The sequence below is a fragment of the Fistularia commersonii genome, chromosome 6, assembly GCF_037954325.1.
Source record: "Fistularia commersonii isolate RoL2024-O1a breed Wild chromosome 6, RoL_Fcom_v1.0, whole genome shotgun sequence".
Classification (NCBI taxonomy): domain Eukaryota; kingdom Metazoa; phylum Chordata; class Actinopteri; order Syngnathiformes; family Fistulariidae; genus Fistularia; species Fistularia commersonii.
Window position 1 is genome coordinate 13124284 of NC_141289.1, and position 15620 is coordinate 13139903.

At 37.5% G+C, this 15620-nt stretch overlaps 1 protein-coding gene across 2 annotated transcripts in view; it reads right to left on the bottom strand.

The window, feature by feature from the left end:
• Positions 1 to 568: 568 nt before the first annotated feature.
• LOC147233410 (rho guanine nucleotide exchange factor 7-like) overlaps positions 569 to 15620 on the bottom strand; it is an 18413-nt gene continuing 3361 nt past the window's right edge. Inside the window, exons 3-22 of one of the 2 annotated variants that reach the window (XM_086148227.1) lie at positions 14416 to 14500; positions 13690 to 13805; positions 13260 to 13464; positions 11354 to 11445; positions 9853 to 9947; positions 9520 to 9615; positions 8925 to 9047; positions 8693 to 8831; positions 8411 to 8470; positions 7833 to 7979; positions 6949 to 7035; positions 6694 to 6772; positions 6197 to 6333; positions 5874 to 6098; positions 5687 to 5780; positions 5496 to 5585; positions 4967 to 5125; positions 4134 to 4230; positions 3740 to 3794; positions 569 to 3183 (exon numbers count right to left, since the gene is read on the bottom strand). In XM_086148227.1, the coding sequence (XP_086004353.1) occupies positions 3061 to 3183; positions 3740 to 3794; positions 4134 to 4230; positions 4967 to 5125; positions 5496 to 5585; positions 5687 to 5780; positions 5874 to 6098; positions 6197 to 6333; positions 6694 to 6772; positions 6949 to 7035; positions 7833 to 7979; positions 8411 to 8470; positions 8693 to 8831; positions 8925 to 9047; positions 9520 to 9615; positions 9853 to 9947; positions 11354 to 11445; positions 13260 to 13464; positions 13690 to 13805; positions 14416 to 14500 (2304 nt within the window). In that variant the 3' untranslated portion in view covers positions 569 to 3060. The remainder of the gene's footprint in view (positions 3184 to 3739; positions 3795 to 4133; positions 4231 to 4966; positions 5126 to 5495; positions 5586 to 5686; positions 5781 to 5873; positions 6099 to 6196; positions 6334 to 6693; positions 6773 to 6948; positions 7036 to 7832; positions 7980 to 8410; positions 8471 to 8692; positions 8832 to 8924; positions 9048 to 9519; positions 9616 to 9852; positions 9948 to 11353; positions 11446 to 13259; positions 13465 to 13689; positions 13806 to 14415; positions 14501 to 15620) is intronic. The other variant, XM_086148228.1, reaches the window with a different exon arrangement.

Here is a 15620-nt window from a genome sequence, read left to right on the forward strand (position 1 = left end):
GGAGGTTCTCAGTCATACAGGTCATGTCGAATTCTTGTCAAAATCGTCTTGTCATGGCAACTGGCCTTGAATTACTTGAAGACGTTTCACCCCATATCCGAGAGGCTTCTTCACTTCTAATGACCTATGGGGAATTTCCAAATATAAATGCCAGGTTTTTGCCAGTTATATTCTTTTCATCAATTCCCCATTAGTCAACAGTATTTCTTCAGAGTGTCTGAGGAAATAGACTAGCCCACCCAATAGATTCCACTATCTCCGAGGAGCTCTTTCCAGGCAGTTATATTCAGAAACCCCCTTCATAGGTCATTAGAGCAGAACAAGCCTCTCGGATGAGGGGTGAAACGTCTTCAAGTGAAGAAATTCAAGTCCAGTTGCCAAGACAGAATGATTTTGACAAGAATTCACCATGACCTGGATGACTGAGAACCCCCACAGACCTTCACTACAGGCTTCTGAAGCTGCATTTTAAACTTTTACACAGAATATGTCTGTCAGTAGGTGCAAAAAGGAAGGTGCTTACTGTGGTTAAAATGGTGTATCGAGTCACATTTTCAGATGACTCAAGATATCAGACAAGACAAGAAATATGTTGTCAAGTATTGTGGTGTTGCTTGCAAAGGATTTTGCATCAGCAGACATGAAACGCAGCAATTTATTGAGTCACGTGGGAGAAATAAATAACGGGCAGGTTAATCTTATCATCCATCGTAACAAACTACAGCAATCATCATCACAATAATATTGAAACACACAGATTCACATTTCAGTTGCCCTTCAGTGCATAAGTTAGTAATATATAGCTTAATATATCTAGGTTTCAAATTTAAGAAGTATTTCTTTTGTAAATTTCACAATTGGCATTTTTTTAAATCAGTTTAAATTTTTTCATCCTGTCCAGAGAAATATACAGCTTCTCTGTATAAATCATCTTTAGTGTTATCCAAGGTCGAGTATAGAAAATAAGAAGTATAAAAAGCAGTCACAAATATAAAAAGACATTGCAACAGTAGCTTGCATTAATGACATATAAATCATGTATTGTATTGCTCAAACTTTGGTTGTGAAAAGGAAAGAAAAACAGACAATCCCTACAAGTTTTTCTTCAGCTTTTTGAAGACCCATTTACACTAAATGGAATTTTTGTTTTTTGTTTTTTAGTACAATTCAGTACATCCTTTCACTGACGTGGTGCTTCTGCATACGTCCAGATAGTTCAGGGTCAGTTCTGTGCAGCTCATTTTCTTGGAATGTTTAATACAAGTAAGTGTACTGAAGACTCCAAATTTCCAAATTTAATTTGACAAACGTGTGATTTTTAAGGGCCATTACAGACATATTTGTTACAATTAATATAATTCCCTCCTTTCCATCCTCAATAAGCTTCAAAGTTTTTTTGTTTTTTTATATTCAGCATCACTCTTGTTGCAATTCTGAACTGCAGGAAGATGTGCATATAAATTCTACTTCTAAAAACAATGTCTGGTAACTGATTGCTTCCCTGCTTATACTTCAGTCCCGGTAGATCCACATAGTAAACTATTAATTCAAAAACACAAATAGAGAATTCTTTCAATTGTTACTCCATCAGGTGGTAGTTATATTGGTTGGCTTGATTTCAGTGTAAGGGGATTTTATGTTTTAGGCTTGAATTCCTCTAATTATGTTCAACAACGAAAAAATTTCTAAACACTGGGCATTGTTTTTTTAGTATGTTTATTTCTTAAGCATCTATGCAAAGGCAAATTGTAGTTACCTGCACATATATTAATGTAGAAAATCAAATTAGGTGGTTTCATTTATATGATCTATCATAATATTTCTTCTGGATTTAGGGCCTGGAAGTGTGGTCATATAATATTTCTTTTCCACAATTTCAAATTCTTTGCATAGATTATTATGCTAGAGGACTAAATCAAACTCCATATTGCATTTAAGTAACGTGAAATTGACATAATTAAAGATCTGTGGCAAACACTCCATGACATTCCTGGGAGAGGTACTTTGCAGCTTTTACATGGAAATGTAATTTCCAATTTTTAATTTATCTGCAGGATGTGTTGTTTTTGTAAACAAAATGTTGTATTAGCCATTAGGTCGTTTTTAAAAATCAATTTATCTCTTGCCTCAAAAGCATCTCCTAGGAGAATAATTAAGAATACAAAATAGGATGATAAGCATATACACATTTTGTCCACCTCAAATCAGTAGTAGAAGATTTCGACAAGAATAAATTAACAATCATTCCATAATTTACAAAATAACATTACTAAAACAATTTGACGTCCAAAAATTACCACTAATTTTTGCTGCCTTTTAAATAGAAATGTAAATACCGTAAAATGTTTTCAACGTTTTCATGCCAATAAAACTTCCAATTCAACCTATAAAAAACAACTACAGATCTGTTGTGTAGGACTAGGAGTTGATATCCTGAAATATGCACTGGTAAATAGGGGTTAGTGGTGATCTCTTAAATTGATGTATATATCCTATTTATAACATTAGCATGTGCTGTTAAATTGGATATACTGCATATGATGATGATTTCACCAGTTCTTATACAAAATGCTATTTAAGCTATTGATTTCAAAATGTATATTTTAGTGAGGAATAACATCCACTTTCTTAAATGTTTAAGCCCCAACACCAGCACAACCCGTGCACCAGGTCAAATCACACCATCCTGGCAAGCGTGAGCTGCAAACCCTCACACTCACAAGGAGGCATGAAATAATGAGATACAAGAGACATAAGTGATTTGTGAAACAGCGGAATCAGGAGGTGATGACATCATACCTACCTGCTAATATGGCTTCACAGCTTTAAGGCCAAGTGAGATGGCTTTCCTGAAGGCTAGCAGGCAGTTTCTCTTGGTCAACGGGTCTCTGAGACGATCACAGCGGGTCGAAATTGCAAAGGGTTTTTGGAAATTTGCATCGAAACGATGGCAGCATTGGTCCATAAATATCATTCTTGGCCATCAATATCCCACACTGGCTGAGCAACAATGGATTGGCATTTGGTAATGTAAAAGTCAAACTTGAGGTGTGAATGATCTCAGAGGTTAGTCTCATCCCAAGTTGGGTCGTTCAAGTTCTTCAAAACTCTCCTGATGATCCTCTCCAGCTCCTTCCTTGCTCGCTGCTCTTCCTCTAATGTCCTCTTCATCCTCTTGTTATCCTGTAGAAAAGGGGGGGAGGAAATAATGCGGGTTTTGCCTAATTAAGTTTGCACACTCAAGCTGCACTCAACATTTAAGATGTCTGCCTGCACTTTCTCAACTTGCTCAACTGAGCACAACCCTGAGCACAACTGTATATATTTCTCTGCACTGTTTGTACTTCTTTGCACTGTTTCCATCTCATTGCAGTAATATATTTATTATTTATTGTTTGTTTCTTTTTTTTTGGTACCTATCTGGCTTCACTGTGGACAACAACTCAAGAATTTCATTGTACAGGAAAATACGTTTGCAGACTGTGCATATGACAATAAACACTTTGAAGCTCAAATCTTAAAATTTGAAAAAAAAAAAAGATTTGAGAAAAGGCTATGCAGAACATTAGCCTACTTCAAATAAAAAATGTGATAGCCCTCAATCTTCCTGTAGTTAAAACCCCCAAAATATATATTTTTGTAACACCTATTAACCCCATAATAAAAGATAACAAGCAATCTTTGACCGCTGAGAGTGGTTTGATGCCGAGGTGATTGTCAGCCTGAACAACAGACTCACCTGTTTTAGCTCCTGGACCTCATCCTTTAGGCTGTATACTGTGTCCACCAGACTCCTGCAAGGACAAATACAATGCGCTTTGTTTTGCTTACTCAACACAGCATAATATATACAGAGCTTGTTATCAACCACATTTCTATGTGTGTGTATGTGTTCACTATAGTTTATAAATTATACCCTGATAGGAGATTGTGTTTGGTGTGGTTAGGTAAGGTTGAACACCAAGTAAATTCTGGGTATTTGTGAATTACATAGTTAATTTAGGAGTATTTTTTATATAAGGGTATAAATCAAATAATACTTATGCAGCCTTTAAATTATGTCTGTATTCTGTCATTTTCAGCAAAATATGCCCAACAAGGACCAGAAAGACAGGCAGCAAGACAGCACACACCTCTCTTCCATAACAGTTTGTCCATTGCTCCTGGTCTCCTCAACTATAATCTTCTCCTCTTCTGGAAACAACATGTGAACATCCTTTCTGCTGGAACCTAATTAAACAGTGAAAATAGTATTAAAATTCTTCTTGTGTCAGACACAACTTTCAAAAACAGAACCATGCTGTGGTATCTGATTATTCCAGAGAAAGGGCGTCTGTGCTAATGGAAACTTGCAATAAATATATGTCTTTTAGGATATATTTATCACAACATCTTTCTTTAAAATGCATTCATAGATGTATATATGTAAGTGTGTGCATTTATGGTGAAACATGTATGAGATATGTACAATTAATTCATCACTAGCCTGACAGTGTATAATTTATATTTCTCCTTTGTTCAAATACTCGAATATTTAAATTCAATTTTAGGGAATTTGCTGTTGATTTTTTTTCCTTTTATTCCTGATATTTGACTTTATTAATTTATTCATGGTGATGTACTCATAACTGACTCATAAACATTTTCCCCATGATTTAAAAAATTGAAATGAAAGACTCAGGGAATGAGCAAAAGAAAAAAAAATCAGCAAAGAACTGTAAAAAAGACAGTGAAGAGACTCACATCAGGAAAAGCCTAGATATAGGCAGTACATTTATGTATCATTCCTTTTAAAATTCAACTTAAATAATCCATAATACATAATCATAGTATCTATTAAAAAGTATATGATATATGGAATATTCCCCAGCCCTTTGTGTGTGAATAGAAAATGGATGTAAAGCATTATCAGCCTGTCCCTGGACTTAAGCTATCTTGTGCCAGCTTTGTGACACCAATGTCTTACGAGAAAACGAAGCCGTCCTGTAACTATGGGCCGTCCAGATACTGTCATAATCCGAGTCTTCTGAAAGGTCAGAGCATGGTGGGTTGCCTGGGACACCAGTGATGGTGATGCTGGTGTCAGCAAGCACGTGGTTGTGCATGAGATCGGTCCCCTGCCAGGCTTTACCATAAAATGACCAGCAGCGGATTGGTTTCCGGACAACCCAAATTTAGTGTTGCGGGTGGGATGGTGTGAGGGGTACAAACCATATCGTGATGTGGGACAAAGGTCAAAAAAAATAAAGCAATATTCAGAATAACAAAGGAGTTTAGTCGCAAATAAAGCAAACAGCACATAGGAGATTAGTGAGAGGAGAATGTAATAAGGTGAATGATTACAGACAGGACAGAGGGACGAAGGGATGACATGAAAGAGAAGAGAGAAAAGCATTGTTAGAGCTGGAGGCAGAAAGAGAACAACTGTTAGCAACTGTTAGACTCGCGAAAAATGTGCATCCATGACTGTTTGTGATGTTGTTAGATTTACTCACTGGAGTTAAGAGTCTGTCGCGTCTTGGCACTCGTACAGTAGGCCTCAATCACTTTCAGTATCTGAGCGTCCTCCTCTAGAGCTGCTGTGCCTAAGACAAAGTTGAAAAGCTGCTTACAAGGGACAGAAACAATATCTTCCGGAGCAAATGCTTTTACAAAGTACACTTCAGGTTTTTACATGTTGTCTTACTCTTTCGGACCGTGAAGTCCTCTTCCGATGGTTTCCTCTCTGGCTTCCTCTTGGGGAGCAGCTTTTTCATGTTCTTCGGACTCTTGTTCATATCCTGCAGATGAAGATTGAATACAAATGTAAAATCCCAGAGTTCCCTAAAAAGTGCACCAGAGAAGCAGAGTGACGTTTTAGATGTGAACCGAACCTCCTTATTGCCAAGAGCAGCAGAGGGCCGAAGGGGAGGTGCGGGGCGAAGGCAGCTAAGGCTCCAGGGTTTTGGGGTACTTGGTGGCTCCAAGGGGCCCCACATTGGGTTGCTGCTCTGGGTTGCGCCAAATGAGGAAGGGTGGGGGAGAGTTTGGCAGGTGTGTCCAATGCTCCCTCCTCGAGACTCGGAGTGTCGAGAAGGAGTGATGGGAAGGGAAGGCAACTGGGGACAAAATAAAGCACAATTAGAAAGCAAAAGAAAAATGGACAAGTGAACCGAACGGGGATGGAGTGGCATTCTGCAAGATGATGTAGACTTACTGTGTGACATGCAGATAGGGTCTTTAATGAGTGAGTGTGCGTAGATGTAGTGTGTGTGTGTTTAGTGAGAAGGTCCAACCAATCCTGTAAATCCTGCTGGGTGTTGCACGCCACCTGCATTCGGTCACACTGGGCGCCTATGGATGAAAACAAATGGAGCAGATTGTGAAATGCTGTCACATGCTAAGGGAAATCAAACGATTATGTTTTGATACCAATTTTCAAAGACTTGAGAATCGCCAACAGATGTATTATTGGTATCAAGGAATTTATTTAGGTCTTACGTACTGAATCTTTTCTGAGTACCCCTGGCATTATAAAAAGGTGCATAAATATTAGATGAGCCATTTGGGAATAGCCTCGAAAATGATTCAACTGGCAATCATCCAGTAGGAAAACACTTCAATAACATGTGACTTTGTCTTTTGCAGTAAGATTCTATGTAAGAGAATGATAGAAATAAGATATCTGCGAGTTTAATGACTATGCTCGCTGACCTGAAATTTCAAAAGCGTTCCTCAGGTTTTCTCCGTCCTCTATTCGAGAGATCAGCATTCCTGATAAAGGCATCCTCCCCTTAACAGACACAGTCACAGTTAAAACCAGTTTGACATTGTACCCTCTGATGTTCAATATAAAAACAGCAATAAGCGAATACTTCACGATCATGACATTTTTCTCAAATAAAGATTTTACAGATAAATGACAAATAATTCATAATAAGCAATTACATTCCACTACGGGAAACATACCTGGTAGATAAATCCACTCATCCTTAGACTGGGAGAGAGGATGAGAAGAGTGTGAGGGAAGAGGACAAGGTAGCGCTCATTTAACTCCTAGAAAAATACAAAATTCCACTTGTGAAGTTTACAATCGTCCAGTTTGAAACCTTGAAGTGCATTTCTTGGAAAAGCGCCACATGAACAAAGCTATTTAGCAGATGGGTTGGCCAGATCAAACAACATGATTTAGATGAACATTTTGTCTGCAGGTTATCACTTATCATCATATTTCTTAGCAAAATAATGAATGTATTAAGACTCAGCGAAATCAAATGCGAAAGCTTTTTCCTTCTTTTACGGAATATTCAATTCATTTTATTTATTATATTTAATTACTTTTTCTTTATACCTTATTAATCCCTTGCAGGAAATTCTTCTCTGCATTCAACCCATCATGGATGAACCGAGAGCATTTTGCAGCCACATAGCAGCGCCAGGGGAGCAGCTAGGGGGTTCTGTGTCTTGTGCAACAACACTTCGACAGGCTAGAAGGAGCGTAAGCATCGGACTAGGAAATTTCTGTTCAAAGGATAACCACTCTAATACGCTTTAGCCATGAAACCTCACATTTTACAAAGCAGTGTGGATGTTGATGTGTAATATTTTCACAGGAGAATAACAGCTTATAGAACTAAAGCAACTTCTCTAGGCAATTATCACTACTAAAAAAATCTTCACCAGTCATGGTGGTGTGCATTTTGTGATGCAAACCAAGTAAGTAAGTCTCTGTGAGAAACCTTGAGGCAAACCGATCACCCTTCCCAAATGAGCTGTTGCAGAATCAGTTTTTTTTTTACAAATGAAGAGGTGGAAGTGAAAATGTAGAAAAAAATATAGAACTGTGATAATACCTGACAGTTCTGAGTGTGCACTGTGACCTGGGACATGTGGAGAACTGGGCCGAGGTTTTTGATGTCATCTCCCTCCCAGTTCCTGATTGGCTCGGTTAAAATCTGTAACTCCAGGTCTTTCTTCTTCCTTACCTCTTGGCAATGAGCCTGAACACAAATAGAAGCAGAAGGATATGTAAGTTTAAAAGCAATTAATTACAGTTTTTTTTTTCTTTTTTTGTGAGATAACTTTATGATAAAGGTCGTGAAGCAGTTTAATCTCAGCAAAATTTAACGTTCTCAAATGTGCAGTCTGCCACTAAAACAAATGCTTTTTTCTTTACAGTTCTAGAACACTAGTTGTAGGTTCCTTTTTTCACTTTCAAAAATTAAATGCTTACGTTAAGTTCTGAAATGTGGCTTGATAAGAAGCCATCTAAGAGGGTCATGAAAAACTTGATGAAGTGTTAACTTAAATGATTCGCTCTCTTTGTATTAAGGCTTTTTAAATCAAACAATTTGGACCTTTTGGTGATCTGTCCACATGTAATTGATCAGGTACAAATGAGATTTATTGTACTGATGAGTCGTTGTCTTACTGCAAGGTTTTTAAAGGCTGTCATAGCAGCTTGGAGATCAGCTCTGTCAGGGTGTTGCTCCTAAAACAAAGACAGAAAAAAATGACAACAGGGAAATGTATCACATTTCAATGATCATTTAGTGTACTCATAAAAGACATGAATCCTCTTATTAGTAAGAAACAACTATTTCACCATTTTTTATCAGTAGCTATTTTGTGTATTATTAGGCGTCAACTATTGTAGAATAGCATCAGTTTTTATAATCAGCATGCAGTACGAAAATAAGGGACGGGAGCAGACCTCCATGTGTCGGTCAAGTTCTTTGAGCAGGGTAGGGTATCTCTCGAGTCTGGTGAAAGGTTTACTCAGGCTGGTGGTTAGAGTCAGTATGCCAGGACTAGATGCCCCTTTTGACTCCATGAACTCTCCTAGCTCCTCACTATGATACACAAACACAGACAGACAACTATATAATCCAAATGTAATTTTTCTTTTTCCCCTCTGTTTTTTAAGTGTTGCTGTTAGACTATACCTTTGTTGAGTGAGCACACTAACTGCTGATGGGTGATTTGAGCAGTAGGCCACATAGAGGATCTTCATCTGGGGCATGAGACTTAAGAAGAATCCCCCTACCCTCTGCTGGTTCTCTGGGAGTCTATAATAAAAAGAAAACTGATAGGCTCAAAAAAACTTTTAACAAAACATTAAAATACAGATAAGGATTATGGGGCCTCAATCTGCCCTCAAAAGATACAATTCATACTGCATAATAAATGCCATTGAGATGAAAAAACGTAAATTAAAAACAACCAAATTTGTCCTTTACATCTCTACTGTACAAACTGGTTGAAAACTCCAGCTCTCAGCTGGGCTGCAGTTTTTAAATGCACCACTAGATGCCACTTATGCTACCAAAATGACATTACTCCACCTACTAATAAATCCTTATTCTCACAGTCTGCAGCCCACCACGTTAAGGACAGTTTTAAGTGAGATAGTTAAAAGGTTTGAGAAAAATAACAAGACCTTTTTAAATGGCATTCATTGGACTTCAATCCAGTCATCCTTTCACTTCCAGATTTTCTTATCTACGCTGTATAAAGAAGAATAAAAAGGGGTGAACTGACTTTGTGTTCTCCTCCAGTGACTGAACTAACATCTGCTGGAAGGTTGAGATCTCCTCTAGATTTCCCTGAACATGACTGATGTCAGTGCTGCTGAGTCTGCAAAGCAAAGCACGGGGGAGGGGAGGGGACAGGAGATGAGTCATTCATAATTTAAAAGCGCTCCTTGGCTCACACTGATCATTTTCATTTCTCCTTTAGTGAGTATGTGCTGGTATACAGTATCAAGCGTGTGTGAAATATTTGTGCACAGATTCAAGCGGTTTTATGATTACTATTCACAATTTAGATAAAATTCTTATGAAATAAAATATTAGAAGTGTCATTTTTATCTACCTATCAGTAGGTTGAAGTGAACGCAGGTATGAGCCAAGAAGACTTTGTAGCTCCCTGGAGTATTCCGTCTCTGCTTCCAGGATGTTCTGCAGGACCTAGCACACATGCACGCAAGCACGTGTGCACACACACATGCACACACACATACAAATGAGTGATAAAATAAACTAATATCAAAAGGAGATAAAGTAAGGCTGTAATGAGGTGACATAATCAGTTGGTCAGTGGGTTTTGAAAAAGTAATTATTTTCTCTCTCCTCATTCTACTAAGTATATTGACGGTTTTTCAGGATGCAATTTCACAGTGGAAAGAGCTATCAAAAGTCTGAAAGGGCCAACACACTGCCTCTTGAGCAGCTCTGAAAAAGCAAAGCTCTGACACCACAATTGCCAGATGAGCTTGACCAATTAAGATGGATTATATTGTATTAAAAAACAATAACCATAAATCAAATCAAACTTAATTTCCCGACCCAAAGCAAATAAAGTCTGCCAAACTGGACACTATCTAACAACATCATCATAAACTATAAACTCAGGCTTTCAATATTAGATGTCATATGAAAACCAAAATTATTTTTAGAACAGCGGCTGAGCCCTACCCAATTATTTATGAAATACAGATATTGGTTCTTTTGTTTTTTTTATTTTTAATATTGTATGTCAAAGAGGACACAGAGGGGCAAGGTTATTTTTAAACCTGAAAACTGAACACGCACAAAGATAAAAGCACAGAAGCCAAAGCATCACTTTCTTCAAATGCTTCTGTTCTAAAGCTCTCTGGTAAGGTCCATTTAAAAAAAAAAAAACACGACATTTCTGTCAAAGAACACCTTTGACTTCAGGCCACAGTCTGTATGTGTGAGGGTCTGTGGTATATGGAAGACTCAGGTAACCCAACTAAAGGAGGACGGTCTGGGTACACTCTGGTGGCTTATTGCATTATTCAAACAGACATACACACACGCACAAACACATACGCACACACACACACACACACACACGGCAGCAGCGACCCTGAGGCATGGCTGCCCCAAAAACCAATGGAATGGAAGAAATAACCTACATTACATCTGCTGCGCTCGGACAGTGTCGTCTCATCCCATCTCAAACACATACAGACACACACACACCACACACACACACACACACACACACACGTTCCACAAATCAGAAATGAACACAAAAGCACAGCAGGCCATGACTGCCTAGTTGTTAATTAGGTGAATGGATGAATTATAATTGATTGCAACAGACACATTTTCAACAGCGTGACAGTCATCCATTAGCTCAATTCACTCCATCGGTTTGATCTTCAAACTGTGCTGTGACAGGAGCCTTTTTAAGTCTCAACAAGAAAATTATTAATCTAATTTTTTGAGTATTGTCAAATTCAAAAAACCGCAATATCTTAGCAGTGAAGGCTGTTGTCAATGCATAGCTTTTGCAAAGTATTTTCGTAAAATAAAAATAAAAAGCTCTTTAAGAGTATGATACGCACCACATTGTAGTAAGTTTTACTGATGATTGTGGTGTCAAAACCCTTTGGAGGACTTCTCAGTGTCCCGGACTTTGTCTTCTCCGACGACTTGTCTAGAAAGCAGGAAATGGTGGAGAACAATTCAAAGCCCACATGTGGACAATGCAGCAAGATACAGAATAACGCATCAAATTAGAAATGAATTTATAGTGTCCACTCTAACAAGCTAGGGATGGCAGCTACAAGCAAAATGAAGTCTGGCAGCAGGGTTCAAAACGAGGTCATCATCCTATGCACTGTTTTCTGATCTGTCACTATAATATAGGTGGATGAGAATTTAAGAATATAATGTGTAATTCAAAATTATTTGTATAAACATTTATAAATAAATATTCGGGGTACTTCTACTGATTACTTGTAAAGATTGAAGTTCTAAAGGACGTGGCAGCAGTATTCTAAGCTGCATTCAATAAATGAACCTTTCCAGGCCAGATCAACCCTAACAATCACTTTAAATCACAGAAACTTAATTCAGTGGTCTGTTTCAGTTCGACTTTTCATCTTAAGTTAACCCATATCACGGTAATGGACAGCCAACATTACGTCCTTCAGACAGGCACAGAATCCAACAACTCCTGACACCGATTATTTAATGAAGCTTGCTTCTACCAAAAGAGTAAGATCAGTGTGAGATCAGACTTTCATCAGTGCTGCCTCCATGATTAGTGGAATTTAAGTCAGGAAAATAGATCATTATTTGTAAATTTATGTGTAAAGGACTCAAACTCTCACTCAAACTGTTCTTTTTGTCTTCACCGCCATTTGTTCATTTCATGGCTGTTGTTTTGTGGTCTACACTGCAGTTCAGGAAGTTGTTTCTTTTATGCAGCTGCTGTGGAACTTCCGGTCATTGTTTGTGCAAAAAGTTTCCTTCCTTCCACATTCTCCTCTTTAAAAGCAACACAATAAAAGGAGCAACAAGGTTAATCATTTTGCATTCAGTCAGTCCCATGATAGCTTCATGGGCACACAAGTGTTCAGATGAAGAGTCAACTAAGCTTTTCTCCAGGTTAAAAAGCTTATTGTACACATATGATCTCTATTATTATATTTGAAATTGAAATAAGTTGAAAGAGTTTCAGATGAAATCCTGGAATAAGTACGAAAGCTGTGTAATTTTGTCGAACTTCTTTGAAATTTGAAAGGGAACCTGTCGGTAATGACAAAAAATATTTCGAGTAATTAAAGTGCCCCTAGGATTCGACCGACTATTTGTGTAAAAACAATTAGGGAAGAATAGCCTCTGGTCCACATTGAGAAAAACTACAAGATTTAGTTTTGAATTTTGCAATGCAAAGTAGGTCTGGGGACTAATGTGGAAGAAACTGTACAAAAAAAATCATTTTAAAATTAAGATATGCGTAGGAGAGACATATTGAAAGTCCAAGAGGTTACACTTTCAACTTTTTGTTCATTAAAAGATAGTGCATGCCATATCAAAGCATGATCCTTGTCATAAGTTCGCAGTATCTTAACATAGCTAGTCCTTTATATATACACAGTGAGAATTTCTTAGAAGAAATAATGACAAAAGAAGAAATGGTGATGAAAGTTAGATGACCAGTGCTTGGTTTTTATAGTTCCAGGTTAACTTGGCCATTTCACTTATTTTCATCATAACACAGGTAGTCGGGCTACACGTGCTGTATTCGGTAGGGGTGTAAATTGTACGTGTATTTTTTTAATCATGGCCTCTGCTTTTAGAAATTCTTGCACTTTTTTCAAAACTTGATATTGGGTGTATTGTTGTTTTCCAACTTGGGAATCATTGCACATGGTAAGAAGCTATTTTTACACATTTCTGGAAAAGAAAAAAAACAAGGAAAACACCAAGGTGGAAGATCTATGGCAATAAAATTTTACCCACCACCTCCTTTCAGCTCCCGTACGTAGTTGCTGGGGAACCACCCAGTCTTGCCATTGAATGAGCCCTCCCACCAGCCCCCTTCCTCCTGTCTGCTCACGCTAATGATATCGCCTTTTGAGAAAGACAATTCGTCCTCATTTGTTTGTTGGAATGGAAAGCGAGCCTTGACCAGGATGTGGCCACACCCACTGCCCTCCGACATGTCCTGGGGAAGAAGGAAACAGGGAAAAGAGTTGATTAAATGTGAGCACAATGTGCTGGCTGGGTATGAAATCTATCGATTGGTCCGTTTGGCTAATAAAAATGCACTCCCTCTGGAGAGCATTCAAAGTTTACATAACAGACTTGTAACAACCTTAAACATATCTCAATCTGATCTGTCTGTCTCCAGTCAGTGAGTTGTGTTGGTGTTGTTCCCATGGTAACTTACCAGGCTGTGATACTGATGCTGGAGTGGTTTTGAAGCTCGACTCTGAGTGTTCTGAGAATCAAAGGACCTGATCCTTGATGACGAGGAGTGAGGCGCACGGACTGCAACACCTGGTTCTGCACATAGTAATCCAATTGTGTGGTTCAGCATCTCCCATGTTTTTTAAAAATACTGACTCCTGAGATAAAGGTACCGATAACACAATATCCTGACCATCCCTGAAAATAGTGTAAACAAATTTAGATATACAGCGTGCACCTATATTTGAGTTTTGTATGACATAAATTTTTTGTATGTAATTTTCACAAAAACTCTTGTGAATGTTTGCTTATTTTTGATTTTTTTTTTCTAAGTCTCGATTGATTTCTTCTGAAGTTGAAAAATATTACTTGGTAATTTGTGGGTAATTTCGTGCAAATACATATTTTAATTCAAACTATCCTTTATGAAATTTCTTGCTATTTTAGGCTGATTTTGGATTATTTTCGCTTGTTTTAGTTGAGAAGGGTTTTAGTTCTTGGATGACTTTCCTTGCAATTATTTTGCAAGTTTCGGGAGAAAATTTACAGTATGTAAATTCAATTATGATTTCTCATTATGTTTCTTGACTTTTAAAGTCAACATGATTTGAAGAAAAAATCTATCAGAATGTATAACTGAATGTAACAAATGTTAAATAGAAACATTATTTCTAGTAGAACAGTACAAAAAATACGATAATGGTACCTTCAGTAGCTTTGTTAAGGGCAACCAAAGTGTTAAGGACCTTAGGGAAGTTCAGCCCTTGCAGGAGGTCATTGACCTCAAATGGCTAAAAGAAAGAGAAAACATCGAAAATGTATTAATTATATTTTTAAAGTGGCACCAGAGAAACATGACACAAATCATACAGACAGATTGATAATTAATGAAATCATGACATTCCATTGGGAGACATCACACAGAGAGGTTGTGAAATGGGAAAGGTTAAGCCAATAGATGCGTGGCTCTTGGTTTGTTACTTTGGATTTTTCTGATTTTACATATTGGAGATGCTATTTACCTTGAAAATGCTAAACAGCTTATTGTGTGTGTATGGGGGGGGGGGGGTGCACTATGCCCCTTCACATAAAGTCTGGAGCAGGATTACACCAAGTCTGAGCCCCCCCTGGTAATCTCCACACATGCGCCATTACCAAAATACCCCCCGAAACCCCTAATCTTGTATATACTACAAACTCCAAAGGTGGAAAAGGCGGAGCATCGGATTACACCACTTGACTGACAACATTTATGGGGAATTCTGAGGAAACACTGATCCCTATGAACATAGAATATGGTAGAAAAAAAATATATATATATACTGTATATAATAGTAATATAAAAAAAATCATAATATGTTTTGGATCCTACATTTTTCTCTATTATCACAATCTGAATACAATCTAAATCCAGAGCTTTTTGTTTTAAAAATGAAATTCTGAATTGTATTTTCCCTTTCTTCTCGCTAATTCTTCATTGTCTCATTTAAATTTACTTTTTTGGAATCAAGGGAATGTGTCAATAGTTAATTATTAACACTAAAATAACCCAACTAAAGATAAACAAAGAAAATTAATATTGTCAATAATTGAGAACATTTCCTGGAGTCACTAAACTTATAGTATGTTATCAGTGTTGCCATGTAAGATTTAATGAAATACTGTCACAGGTATTTTAATGGCGGAATAAAACCACTGGTCATTATGTGTATCTGAAATGCTATTTTCACACCCAAGCAGGTACAGCGACAGGTATCCACAATGAAAACTAACTTTACAATATAATGAGATCCAGTTTGTCTACTATCGCCAAATTTTTACATTCTAGCCCACATGGCACATCTACAAATGTAGTCTTTGTTTTAAAAATTCACTTAAATGCACGGGCCATTAAAAAATAGCAAACACTTT